This window comes from Larimichthys crocea, chromosome XIII (genome assembly GCF_000972845.2).
Source record: "Larimichthys crocea isolate SSNF chromosome XIII, L_crocea_2.0, whole genome shotgun sequence".
Taxonomy (NCBI): domain Eukaryota; kingdom Metazoa; phylum Chordata; class Actinopteri; family Sciaenidae; genus Larimichthys; species Larimichthys crocea.
Genome location: NC_040023.1, coordinates 33,017,047 through 33,029,327, shown reverse-complemented (window position 1 = coordinate 33,029,327; position 12,281 = coordinate 33,017,047). Strand labels below are relative to the sequence as shown.

Here is a 12,281-nt window from a genome sequence, read left to right as displayed (position 1 = left end):
CAGCTTGTCTGTCTCTGTCTGTAAGATGCTCCTCGCCACGATCAGCTGCTGATTTTCTGCCGTGAGGTTGGTGAGATTTGCCTTCTGTTCGTCCACTATCATGCTCAGCTCGTCTGTCTTTGTCTGTAAGATGTTCCTTGCCACGATCAGCTGCTGATTTTCTGCCGTGATGTTGCTGAGCTTTGCCTCCTGTTTGTCCACTATCACACTCACTAAGACAAAGATGAGAGGCAGACAGTCAGTCAGTCGATTAGTGGTGTTTGGTGTACATCAGAGAAGTTTTTTTCCATAAGCCTGCATGCTTTTCAGGTCAGATTGGATCATAAAACACAAAACAAAACTATAAATCAGAAATAAAAAGTAAAATTGAGTTTAAAAAAGTATATATTGTATTTTTTTCTGTTGGTAGAAGACACCCTGAGCAGACTCTGTTGGTCTAAATGTGACATGAGCTGCTATTTCTTTATTTCAATAGACAATAGAGCGTGTTGAAATGAAACTCACTGTAGATGACGGCAGTGATGGTCCCCACCAGGAAGACACAGAGTATCCCCAAACACACAGCCAACGCACAGAGGCGAGGGTGTGCTTCCTCTTTACTATCTGCTTCTGGTGACAAAACTCATATTAAAATCAGTATTGTAGTTATAATTAAGTGATCTGTTATCAACTTTATCATGGTTGCATGGAGTGAACCACTGGAACTTATTTGTTATGACCAATATTTATTGTAACATACTCTTATAATCACTTTTGTGATGATTAATGAAAAATATTGATGTTTTGATGTTGTGAATAATTGTTTTTAACATTATAGACCACGTATCGTTACCAAATATGTGTATTTTAACTAAGAAACAAATCAAACAACATATATTACAGCTTACCTGGTACAGTAGCAGCAGTCCCTTTAGATGTTACTTCAGAGTGAACTGGCGGCTCCTCCGGCTTTTTCTCTGGATGACAGTAATATCAAATGATGATGTAACATACTCTTATAATCACTTTTGTGATGATTAATGAAAAATATTGATGTTTTGAAATCTTTTTTTTTAACATTATAGACCACGTATTGTTACCAAATATGTGTATTTTAACTAAGAAATGAAACCCACAACATATATTACAGCTTACCTGGTACAGTAGCAGCAGTCCCTTTAAGTTTTACTTCAGAATAAACTGGCGGCTCCTCCGGCTTTTTCTCTGGATGACAGTAATAACAAATGATGAGAGGATGAAGGGTAAATTCTTTTTTTAAAAACTGACCGGAGTCACGTACCTTTTGGAGGCTCATCCCGATTTTTAAAGACCACTGTAGAATAACTGATTTCTTCCTCCATCCTTAAAACTCTTAGCCGACAGTACGACAGACTTCCTTTCAGTGCTGAGGACAGGAATGAACAAAAACCTGCAGCTACTGTTCAAAAAGTGACACCACCTCATGGAGAACAAACAAGAGCTTCCTCTTCTCTCTATCATATTACCAACAGAGGCTCGATTATGACACATCTTTACTGGATGTCAGGCTAATGTTGAGACGGTGCAATGTGCTTTTGTGGTCAGTCATTACAAAAGATGTCCGTATACTTCTGTGAAGTGGCTCAGTGGTAGAGTCGTCCAACAATCTGAAGGTGAACTGACAGCTGGTGGGGTGTCAGTCCACCTCCTTGCCACGGCCGAGGTGCCCTTGAGCAAGGCACCCTCTATCAACATCTGCCCACCGCTGCAATCTGTGTATATTAGGCGTCTGCCACTATGTGTGATCCTGTGCATGTGCATGTGTGTTCTGACAGGTGCCAACTGGATGGGTCAAATGCATTTTAGCCTTTTATGAAAGACTGACTGTTGACAGTCATAAAAGAGATGAAATAGAGATAAACAATTATTTTAAGGGCTGGAAAGTAGAAGTAGTTGCTTCTGCAGACACAGAAAACTAGAAACCCAGCCAAAAAAAAGACAAGAGAAGAGAAAAGGTTGAAATATTATGTTTGGGTTTGTCGTGTTTTAAAGATCAAATCTGAAAACCCGGCTAGGGGCCTGAGGTTTGGGGGCAGGCTTATGTTTGCTCTGATTTGATTACATCATATCATGTTTTTTTAAAAAGATAATTCTTTCTCTTTCTCAAGTGATCAGAACTAAAAGTTACATAAAGAAAACTGTGTGAGAGAGAATGAACATCTTTCTTCATAAAGTATAAGGAGGTTAGTGTTTCTTCACAAACAGGAGATTGTGTCAGACGTGTTTGTCTTAAATGTTGCCATTACTCCATTTCGTTTAGGTGAGAGGGAGGAGCGACTTGTGCAGGAGGAAGAAGAACTTTCAGAAAATAAAACCACTAAACCAGCTTTGGGGAAAGTTTATTCAGAACCAGATGGCAGCATTTGACAATAGATTACTGTTAGTCTACTACACCGTAAATAATGTAGGGTTGAAAACCACCAAATCTACTGGGTAACTATTGGACTAACTACACAAAGGTTCATGTGATGGGTTGAATATTTAGTCAACAGCTGATTTATATGATGGGTTAATTCTTCCACATAAATTGGCTGAATATTTTATCCATATCTTTTTTGTTTGTTTGTTTTTGTATTAACTGAATTGTTTTCATGTTAAAAAAAATACAAAAACATGTTCTTTCATGAGTCTAATAAACAGTTCAATGACTTGGATATACTGGCCTGTTACAAAATATATCAAAGATTTGATAAATCATACATATATGCAACAAACAAAACACTTTTAAGTTTGAATTTAGCTTTTTAAAGAAGCAAAAAAAAAAAATTCAAGTTTCATTTCATACACTAACATCCACACAGGAGCACATTATTCAGGAGTAGTTGATGTCAAAAATATTACATATTTAAAAAAAGTAAGTATGTGCTTTTAACTGGATTAACTGTATATAAGCTACTCATATAGGTTGAAACAATATCACCTGTAATGAAAATGTAATGTGGTCTATATGCCTATAGACTGATAGACAAGTCATAACCTCTGTGTGTTTCTCACCATTAAAGGACATGTTCTCTCCATCAAATCAAATACTGTTTTTAAGATATCTTGCCGCTTTATGAAACAAGAATACAATAAATAAATACCGCATCCACCACTGACTGCTTTGTTGTTCTCTGCTAACCTAACCACTGGGTTTCCCACAAAATATTCAGATAAACAGATGACATTTAGCCAGCACGAAGCACAAAGGTGAGTTTTTATTCTCTTTGTGTTTTTACATTTTAAATATATTGTCATATTCAGGCCTATATTTAACTCAAAGGTGATTTTGTAGGAATGGATACTTGCAATAAATTAGAAAAAGACAACAAAAAGAAGAGCAGGAAATACACCATACATCAGTTTTGACAAAAAACAGCTTATGTAGATAGATACATGTCTATAAATGTTAATTAATCAATCAGGATAATGCAGCTGATTCTTTGATCAAGACTCTTGTTTCACAGATCCAGCGCTTGTTCTGGTTGCACCTTGTTTTCTGCCAGTTGGCCAGGGGGGCTGCACGTGCCAGAATCTGAGTACAAGATCCCCTATTGCCAGCTTCTTCTGTCTTCCAGTACCTAGAGAAGGAAACATGATATCAATTTGAGTGTCATTTTGGGAAATACGCTTATTTACTTTCTTGCAAAGAGGCAGATGAGAAGATTGATATTACGCTGGTTTAAATATAAAACTACAGTATAGTCAATAACTGTTATGTTTAGCTTAGCTTGGCACAAAGACTGTAAATAGAGGTTTTCGGGCCCAAGGTGAGCAAGTGCTGATGGGGAGCAGAGCTAGTGTCGTGCTAGAACCAGAGCTGCGCAAGTGAGCTATGTAACCAGGCTCAGCAGTCTCTATGAACATAATGACAGAGGTGAAAAAAAATCTTAGTGGGCTGAAAGACAAGACGGGCAAGAAGCCCCAGCTGTGTTCAGAGTAATGATACAGTTACTGTGGTCATGACTCACTGAGGTTCAAATTTCAGATGTTACAACTTGGGTATGTTTCTGCACTTACGTCACAGTAAGATTGCTTCCATTTACCCACATCCACGTGTTCGTTACATCCTTGTTGCTCAAGCCGATCCAATAGCCATTATCTGCATATGAGCCTTCTTTTGTGTGGTTGTTGATAAAATGCTTAAAAAAGAGATTTAGGACAGATTTTAGGACATTTATAGAGAAAAGTTAACAAATATTTTGAAATTTTATCAATTTATTTCACGTGATCATGTGTCTTTATAGATGGGGAAGAAAATACAGATTTATTTCCAATTTAATTTACCTGTTCCTCCTGGCTTTCAATAACCACCAGATCTGCATTCATCCCTTTGCATTCTTTACGGCTTTCCTCCCAATTTTTCCCATAGTAAGGCTCATGAAACAAGTAACACTTGGACTGAAACAGCAGCCAGCCGTCCTTACAAGGTTTACACACTGTGAAACAAGACAACAAAATCGTGTTCATGCTCACTTTCAATTACATATAACATGTTAATCATAAAATTAAATAATAGGATACATTATGACAATTGTGACATAAAATAATCAGAAGATAAACGTTATCTAAACACCATAAAAGTTATGAAACGTCTACCATGTTGTCACCTTTCTGTGGGCAGAAGGCTTTCACTGGGAATATTTCATGTTCCATTATGAATCCGATGGTCCAGTTGAGTCCGTCCTTCTCTCTGCTCAGCTCCTCTGTCTGTCTCTGTAAGTCCGTCTTTTCCGTCCACAGCTGATGATTCTGCTCTGTTAAATTGGTGTTTTGTCTGCTCTGCTCTGATATGACTCCGTTAACTGCAGTCAGGGAAGAAACTGTTAATGTTGCACTCACTTGGTATTGTCACTCTGCCTTGAAAGTCCTTGAAAATAGACTTACAGTGGATAGTGAGGAGGACGATGACTGACACCAGGATCACACAGATAATCCCCAAACCTGCTGCCACCAGATGAAGCGCAGTAGACACTCGAGCTTTCTGTTTATTTTCTACTGAGACCAGAAAAACAGTTCATTTATTGAATTAATTCATAACAAATAGTTATAATATTTAACCTTTTTTTTTAAATTATGGTAAATCAAAATTAACCTGGTAAGACAGGTTTGGTATCCGATTCCTGCTCTCCAGCCTTCGCCTTGTCATAGATTATTTCCAGATCTTGTGGTTTGTCTGCAAAAAGCAAAAATCATCTCCTGGTCTGTGGTGGAGCAATCAATACTGAATATGTTTCTGCTATCAGACAACACCTGTACCTATCTGTGGTGTCAAGCCTAGTAGGATACCCCTATCCTCTTAGTTACCATAGTAATGATCAGAACGGTGCTTGATTTCCTAAACACAAACATGTTTCACACTACAGTGACCTCCAGACATACGCTGGACTCTGTGAAACCTCCACATGTGCCATGTTAGAAGACGAAATGCCGGCCCCTCACACTAAAGTTTCCCAAGATCCTGAAAGCAATTAAGCAATTTAAAATGTTGCAAAGTTGGAAATACTGCAGCCACAAACGTCACGGGTCATAGATAACGAGTGAGTGAGAAACACTTGGGCCTGAATTCTGAATTCAAATAAACTTTTAAACAAAATTAAAAGGTTTATCAAAAATAGTGATTTTACTCAAGTTACCGGCTAATGGAAGTTGAGCATACTGTGTGTAATCATACAGTGGGACATAAGCAGAGACCTCCTTAAAAGCCAGTAGTGGAAGAAGTGTTAAATTCTTTATACTTGATATAACAATACAGGAATTCTTTCATACTGAAGAACAAATATTATCAGTTTAAGGTGTCAAATATCACTCACTATATGTCAATTGATTTTAATATCTGATGTATCACTGTGTAGGCAGCACTTAACGTTGTAACTATATATCATAGTGGAGTACAAAGTCACACTGAAATGTGGTAGAAGTTTAAAGTAGCAGGGTACCTCAAGTACCTCAAATCTGTACTTAAATACTAGAGCCAGCATACTTAGTTACTTACCAGCATTGTCCTCAGTTCAGCAGACACACCACCAAAGTACAACCAAAAAACAGAGTAAATTATCGAGCATGTGTTGAAATACCTTTAGCCTTGAAAACAACCGTCGCGTAATTCACTTCTTCCTCCATTTTTTGTTCACCTCCTCTAAGACTAAAACCACAGCAGCGGTTCAAACACAGGATATTCGGCGTGCTTGGCACCAGAAACAGAGGAACTGTGAATAATTACATGACTTGCTGTTCTTCTTTTTCTGGTAGAATGTTGTAAGACTAAAGAAAGTACTGGGTTTTGGGGGTTGGAGGACTGATGTTTGTGATACGTTTGTGTGAGTAAAGCTGAGGCCGAGTCATCACTGATGTTCTTATTATGCGTAGTTGACAGGGAATCATCTCTTTAATACGTCAGGAGCGAGAGACGTGACAAACTATAGATAGATTTGACCTTTTTTTGGCCTAATGTGGTGTGACATCATTTTTCCAGCAGATGGCAAGCTAAAACTATAGAGTACATAGACACAGTTTTCACCTTTAATCCTCAACTTAAACTCAGCTGACACTTTTATTAGGTACAAAACTAACAAGATCAACTTTATTGATCCCACGCTGAGCAGCTCACAGTACACAAGGTGAATCAGAAATGACTCAAATAAAACAGAACAAGACATACTAGAAACAGAAAAAAAAGAATTAAAATAAATGATATATACTTAACAAACTACACTTAACAAAAATAAGTGTGTTGTACAGATACATGGGAGTAGCACTGTACTAAGATGCAGATATATATCTGTATATAAACAGGAAGTATTGCCACAAAAACAATTGCATAACAACGTGAACAGATATGATATATACAGGACGTCAGTCTCCATGTGTGAAGCAGAAACTCAATAACACACAACATCTAGAAAACAAAGTAAACAGACAGGAGGAAATTAAAATACATACTGCACCCAATAACATTTTTGATTTACACTTTTAATTATTTATCTTTGCCCCTATTGAGACATTTATAGTGTCTATTTGTAACCACAAGAGGGAACTGAAGGGGACAGTCATAATGTGTGAGAATGAGCCACCTGGAATTCAGGTAAAGTAAACAAACTCTTTACCAGGTCATAAAACTATGTAAATAATTGTTTTATTTGAATATTATATGTCCCGTGTGTTCCCCTCTACACGCCGTTATAAACATGAAGTGCAGAGTTTTAAGTAACCTTTAACCTACAGTGACTCGGTCATTTGTATTTGGCAACAGAAAAGCAATTACCCGCAGGAAGGAGAATAAATGAGTCATGCGTAAAACTGACAAATCAGCGAGCAGGATCTGATCAGGAAACGCTCTGTAGCTTTCTCTACCTGCGGACAAGCAGCCTGAAGAAAGCACAGAGCCTCAACAGTGACACAGGCTCAGAGAAAAAAAAAATATATTTAATCTAAAGGATTGTCCCGGTGAGCAGAGATGGTTTGCGGCGGATTCGTTTGCACCAAGAACGCACTCTGCGCACTCAATATACTTTATGTTGTGAGTATGAATTCACTGCTGTTAAACAGATGGGAACTTAAACAGAGGGGTAAAGAAGAGAATCGGCTTTTAAAATTGAACATGTATCTCTTGTTATTGTCTCAGAAATGCGACACAAACTTTACTTTGTTAGTTCAACGCGTTTCCGAGCTGTGGAGCTGCCGCGGACAGGTGCTGCTGGTGAATGATTAGTCCCAGTTTATGGCGCCTAATTGGTTTCGTATTTAGAGATAAGAATAAACGCTTAAAGAGAAACAATCATAGAAATACTCCAGGGAAATAAAACCCTCATAAAACAAGAAACCACTTCAACTAAAGTGGAAAAACTTCCCTGAGCTCTCTGTAATCTAAAAGCACACAAATGTTCTGCTGACTTGTTATACAGTGACTAAGCTGCAGGAGGTTGTTTATGTTCTGCAAGTTTCAATAAAGTTTGTCAAAATGTCAGCTGATTTTATATAATTATATATATATATATATATATATATATATATCTATATATATATATATTATATTTATATATATTATATATATTTTAATAAATAATAGTTTTCAAGCAGAAATGCCACATTTGCTGATTCACATAGGACTTTATCGTGAAAGCAAACAAACTATTTTTGGCTTATAGGTTGGACAACACAAAACATCTGAAGACAACAACACATTCGGCTGTGGAAAAGTCCCGAATGATAAAAATTATTCAATAATGAAAATAACTTTTGCAGTTCAAAATTAATTTAATCTCTAGGTGTAGAAACGAGTTGTTTTTTAGGTGTTTTCCATTTATAAATACAAAAAAACAAACGTTTCCTTACTTTAGTTTACTCAAGAAACAAAATATATGAATGTACATACAGTAAATAACAAAATATGAAGCTGTTTTTGTGATATCCATAAAGGTGATATGGAAATCAGTTTTATCAAATGTTATGTAAATATCTTTCATGTTGCTGCTTAAAGTCATGCTGGGTTTCCTTCATAAACAGCTGATATTTTATAATAGATAACTTTATATTTGCATCTTTACAACAAAGAGTGCTGCTCTTCACCTTCACGTCTCTGAACAGCATCAACAATTGTATATAAATCCATAAAAATATAGATTCATTTATTTGTTTTTTTCAGCTGTACAAAGCTTGCAGTCGTCATTCAGGCTGCACGAGACCTAAACATCCTCCGTCATTAAGGACAGGAAGCTTTTATGTTGCCCAGGAGCCGAGAGGTTTGAGTAAAAGAAGCTGAAAATGTTTGACTGGCGCTGCCTTTTAGGATATATACTGTAGATTTGGAAAAGCAGTTTTGTTTTTTTGTGTGTGGCAAAAAAATGTCTCGAGTCTGGGTGTCAGGCTGAAATGGAGAGAGAATGCGTTTGAATATAAACTGGTGGTAACCAGTTTAATGTCTCACAGTATCAGTGACTCCAACCGGCACAACCCTCCATGACACGCAGTCACTTGTCAGACTTTCTTAGAAAGGTGACATTTAACGCACTTCCTCGTATCATGCCACAACATTATTGTATTATTTTCCTCCTCCTCAGTTGGTGAGTCTGCTCCTGATCGGAGTGGCAGCCTGGGGGAAATGGCTCGGCCTGGTCTCCAGCATCAACGTGGTGGCTGGTGTCATTGGCGTGGGCGCGTTCCTGTTCCTGGTCGCCTTTGTGGGTCTGTGCGGCGCTCTGAAGCACCACCAAGTCCTGCTCTTCTTCGTATCCTTTTGACTTTTCTGTGTTTGTTGGAGTACAGGGAGTCGCCTCACACCTGATAATTGTTGTTTGTCGAAGCAGAATAAGAAGTAAATAACCCAAAGCTCTTTATTCCTCTGTGGTGCTTGTGCTTTAATGGTTCTCGCGTAGCAGCAACACGATAGATTTCATGATGTGAACTTCCTGAACATGGTCCAGTACATGATGATCCTCTTCATAGTGTTTGTCGTGCAGTTTTCTGTGTCCTGTGCTTGCCTGGCCCTGAATAAAGAGCAACAGGTATGTTTGTGCTAAACTGTATATATGTCGGTAAATCTATATTTGTGAAATTCAGGATTGACCATTTCTCATGCAGCTTTTTGCTCCAACCAGTTGTTGTTGTGATTTTCATTTACAGAACAATCTGCTGGCGGCTGGATGGAACAAATCCGAGGTAACCCAAAACGACATCGAGAAAACACTCGACTGTTGCGGCTTCTTCACCGTTGACCTCAATGGCACATGTCCCGCTGTGAGTGAATCACCTGGAATATTCTTCTCTTTCACAGCAAAGCGATCTTCATTTGCATGATCATATCTCTGGTGTTTTTTTTTAAATGTTCTCCCTTACTTCCTCGTCCTCTAGAGATGCTTCCACGTCGCACCTAAACCGACCTGTAACTCGTGCTCAGACATCATCCAGCAGTACACGGGAGATGTGCTACGGTTCGTGGGTAGTATCGGACTCTTCTTCAGTTTCACGGAGGTCAGTAAAAAAAAAAAAAAAAAAAATGACGCAGCGACAAAGCTGATGTATTTTTAGAAATGTGAACTTTGGTGCAAAATGTTTCTTCTGTTTCCTTTCAGATCCTCGGAGTTTGGCTCACCCACAGATACAGAAATATCAAAGATCCTCGAGGGAATCCTGGAGCCTTTCTATAATCACTCACAAGTCAATAAACCAAAGAGATCGCTAAATAACTATTCCTTAACTTTGTAAATTACACTTATCTGGACTTTTGTATGATTTGAAGAATGTAACTTTTTACTGTAATAATTACTCTTTTATTTTTTGCTGCTGAGAATATTGGTCGTTTCTTTGAATACATAGTTTGACATTTAGGAAAATAAGCGTTTTCAGAGAGTTAAATGAAGAGATTACCATACTCATGTCCTTTAAGAGTAGAGGTGCTTGTAAGGAAACTTTTGCTAATCTAAGATAACTCGCTGCTGTTGGCAGCCGGTTTGATTAGCTGAGCATTAAGCCTGGAAGCGGTGAACAGCATCTGTGTGTGCTCACCATACACACCCCTTATGCAAATAAAGTGCAGGTAAGCACCATGATTACTGGATGACTGTGCTCACCACTCCCAGACTAACTTATTCACAGGTGACCACACACACTGGTGTGTTTTGTAGATGGTGGATTTGGGTGTTTGGAGTAAGAAAAGGATTAAGAACAAATGTAATCAAACTAGTTACAGCTTGATACTCTTATTCAACCTGGTTTGTTTTTGCTTTACACGTGTATTTATTGCTCTTTGTTTCATGTGGAAACACATCTGAATGTTATGAATTATTACCAAATCATGGTTCGACTGTAGTCATTTTCCATAACTGTTCAAAATAAACACGCAGAGTTGGAGTACACGTAAAGAGAAATGTTGCATTTATGCTTGTCAGCTCAAGGGCTGACGGACTTTACATAACTTAGTGCCACATGACTTGTTCACATTCCTCGGCTCAAACAGGATGCCAACCAGGAACTGCACTCTCTGTTTGGATTCCTCTGAATAAGCCAACAGTCTCCTTAGGCAGCGGTCCAACCTGTTCACCAAGGTGATTGTGAACTTGTGAAATAGCTCAGCTGCTGCACTGCCGGCTTTTAAAATGAAGTCATTGTGTGCACACTGTATCATTCTTTGTTTAGCTCCATCTACGTGTTTCACAAACGGATAATAAACTAACATGCGCTGGCAGGGGAGAGCCTATCAGATGGCCTCATTTGACTTTACTGACATTAAACATTTGAATACATGTTTCAGGCTGAAAGTGTTGCTCTCAATATGCAAAACTCTCTTAATGCACCTCATGTTTGCACCAGTTTTTAACCTCATTACAAAGCTTTTTTTTTAATTTACCATCACTCTGGTGAGCCACATTGCAACATAATGGTTCAGTGACAAGGCAGCAGTGAAAGCGGTTTCCTGTCATGTGTTGAGCGTCTGTTAAAGTAATGTAATTAGTGGTTTAATGCTGTATGCTTTCCGTCATCACATTATTGATGTCTTATTTAATATTTACAGGTGATTGAATAAAGATTAACAAACTTTGGTCAACACAGAACAAAACTAAGAGCCATGCAGCAGGTCTGTTGAGCTAAAGGTGCTCACAATGACAATGCAAACATATTAACGCTAAGAAGGTATAATGTTTGCCATGGTGACCGTCTTGAAATGTTAATATTTGCCAATTAGCTGTAAAAACAAAACACAGCCTGAGAATGTTATTAGCTTTTAAGCATTTGGTCCCAACCCCAAAAAATTGGACAAACTAAAATCTTCAAAAGATGAACAGATGAAGAGTTGATGAGCATATAAGTGCTGAGCATGAATGTCAACAAATTTTGAAAAGCCATCCCACCGAAAGTCATTTCTATATTTGAGACTAAACGTGACCTGTCTAGTACGACAACTCTACCATGGTTCAAACAGTGAACAGTGAAATACAATCATAATTTTATCTTGTATGAATATAGGATTTACTGTGCTGTTTATATTCATTCTGAGGGACTTGGCTTGGGATTCACAGGGTCCAGCACGGAGCATAGACTGGTAGCTTGAGAAGTGCCAGCTCAGGCACTGCTGAGGTTCCCTTGAGCAAGGCCCTGAACCCCTAACTGCTCCCAGGGCACTGCTAGGTGGCAGCCAATCTCTTCACATTTGCAGAACTAAAACATCTTCTTCTACATGTCTTATACTGACTATACTGCACAGGGTCGACTTACATACACTGGTATTTGGAGTGACCTTTGCAGACTTGTCATTGTTTATATTAATGATAATGATAAAGTTAATAAAT

At 38.1% G+C, this 12,281-nt stretch overlaps 3 protein-coding genes across 7 annotated transcripts in view; 1 reads left to right on the top strand and 2 right to left on the bottom strand.

Moving 5' to 3' along the window:
* LOC109142235 (C-type lectin domain family 9 member A) overlaps nt 1-1,600 on the bottom strand; it is a 14,268-nt gene extending 12,668 nt beyond the window's left edge. The window contains exons 1-4 of one of the 4 annotated variants that reach the window (XM_027286750.1): nt 1,280-1,600; nt 1,135-1,203; nt 888-956; nt 505-621 (exon numbers count right to left, since the gene is read on the bottom strand). In XM_027286750.1, the coding sequence (XP_027142551.1) occupies nt 505-621; nt 888-956; nt 1,135-1,203; nt 1,280-1,340 (316 nt within the window). In that variant the 5' untranslated portion in view covers nt 1,341-1,600. The remainder of the gene's footprint in view (nt 1-504; nt 622-887; nt 957-1,134; nt 1,204-1,279) is intronic. The other 3 variants (XM_027286752.1, XM_027286751.1, XM_027286753.1) reach the window with 3 other exon arrangements.
* Nucleotides 1,601-3,179: 1,579 nt separating this feature from the next.
* Nucleotides 3,180-6,262, bottom strand: LOC104933334 (C-type lectin domain family 7 member A-like). Of its 2 annotated transcripts, none has more exon segments than NM_001303383.1 (7): nt 3,180-3,578; nt 4,018-4,139; nt 4,285-4,436; nt 4,608-4,802; nt 4,885-4,995; nt 5,093-5,173; nt 6,075-6,243. In NM_001303383.1, coding segments are annotated over 7 exon segments (867 nt in total). In that variant the 5' UTR covers nt 6,121-6,243; the 3' UTR covers nt 3,180-3,418.
* A 1,044-nt stretch (nt 6,263-7,306) lies between these two features.
* On the top strand, nt 7,307-11,187 carry LOC104933339 (tetraspanin-13). Its single transcript, XM_027286754.1, has 6 exons — nt 7,307-7,516; nt 9,057-9,224; nt 9,420-9,500; nt 9,619-9,732; nt 9,847-9,966; nt 10,068-11,187. Exons 1-6 carry the CDS (start codon nt 7,454-7,456, stop codon nt 10,140-10,142), a joined length of 621 nt encoding a protein of 206 aa, XP_027142555.1. The 5' UTR covers nt 7,307-7,453; the 3' UTR covers nt 10,143-11,187.
* Nucleotides 11,188-12,281: the final 1,094 nt, after the last annotated feature.

Excerpts from the sequence above, each read along its gene's own strand:
- LOC104933334 (XM_027285976.1), bottom strand. The coding sequence starts at position 6,120 with ATGGAGGAAGAAGTGAATTACGCGACGGTTGTTTTCAAGGCTAAAG. Across the intron at positions 5,174-6,074 it reads GGTTGTTTTCAAGGCTAAAG|ACAAACCACAAGATCTGGAA; the intron begins GTATTTCAACAC and ends TGCTTTTTGCAG. Across the intron at positions 4,993-5,092 it reads TACCAAACCTGTCTTACCAG|AAAATAAACAGAAAGCTCGA; the intron begins GTTAATTTTGAT and ends TGGTCTCAGTAG.
- LOC104933339 (XM_027286754.1), top strand. The coding sequence starts at position 7,454 with ATGGTTTGCGGCGGATTCGTTTGCACCAAGAACGCACTCTGCGCACTC. Across the intron at positions 7,517-9,056 it reads CACTCAATATACTTTATGTT|TTGGTGAGTCTGCTCCTGAT; the intron begins GTGAGTATGAAT and ends CCTCCTCCTCAG. Across the intron at positions 9,967-10,067 it reads TCTTCTTCAGTTTCACGGAG|ATCCTCGGAGTTTGGCTCAC; the intron begins GTCAGTAAAAAA and ends GTTTCCTTTCAG.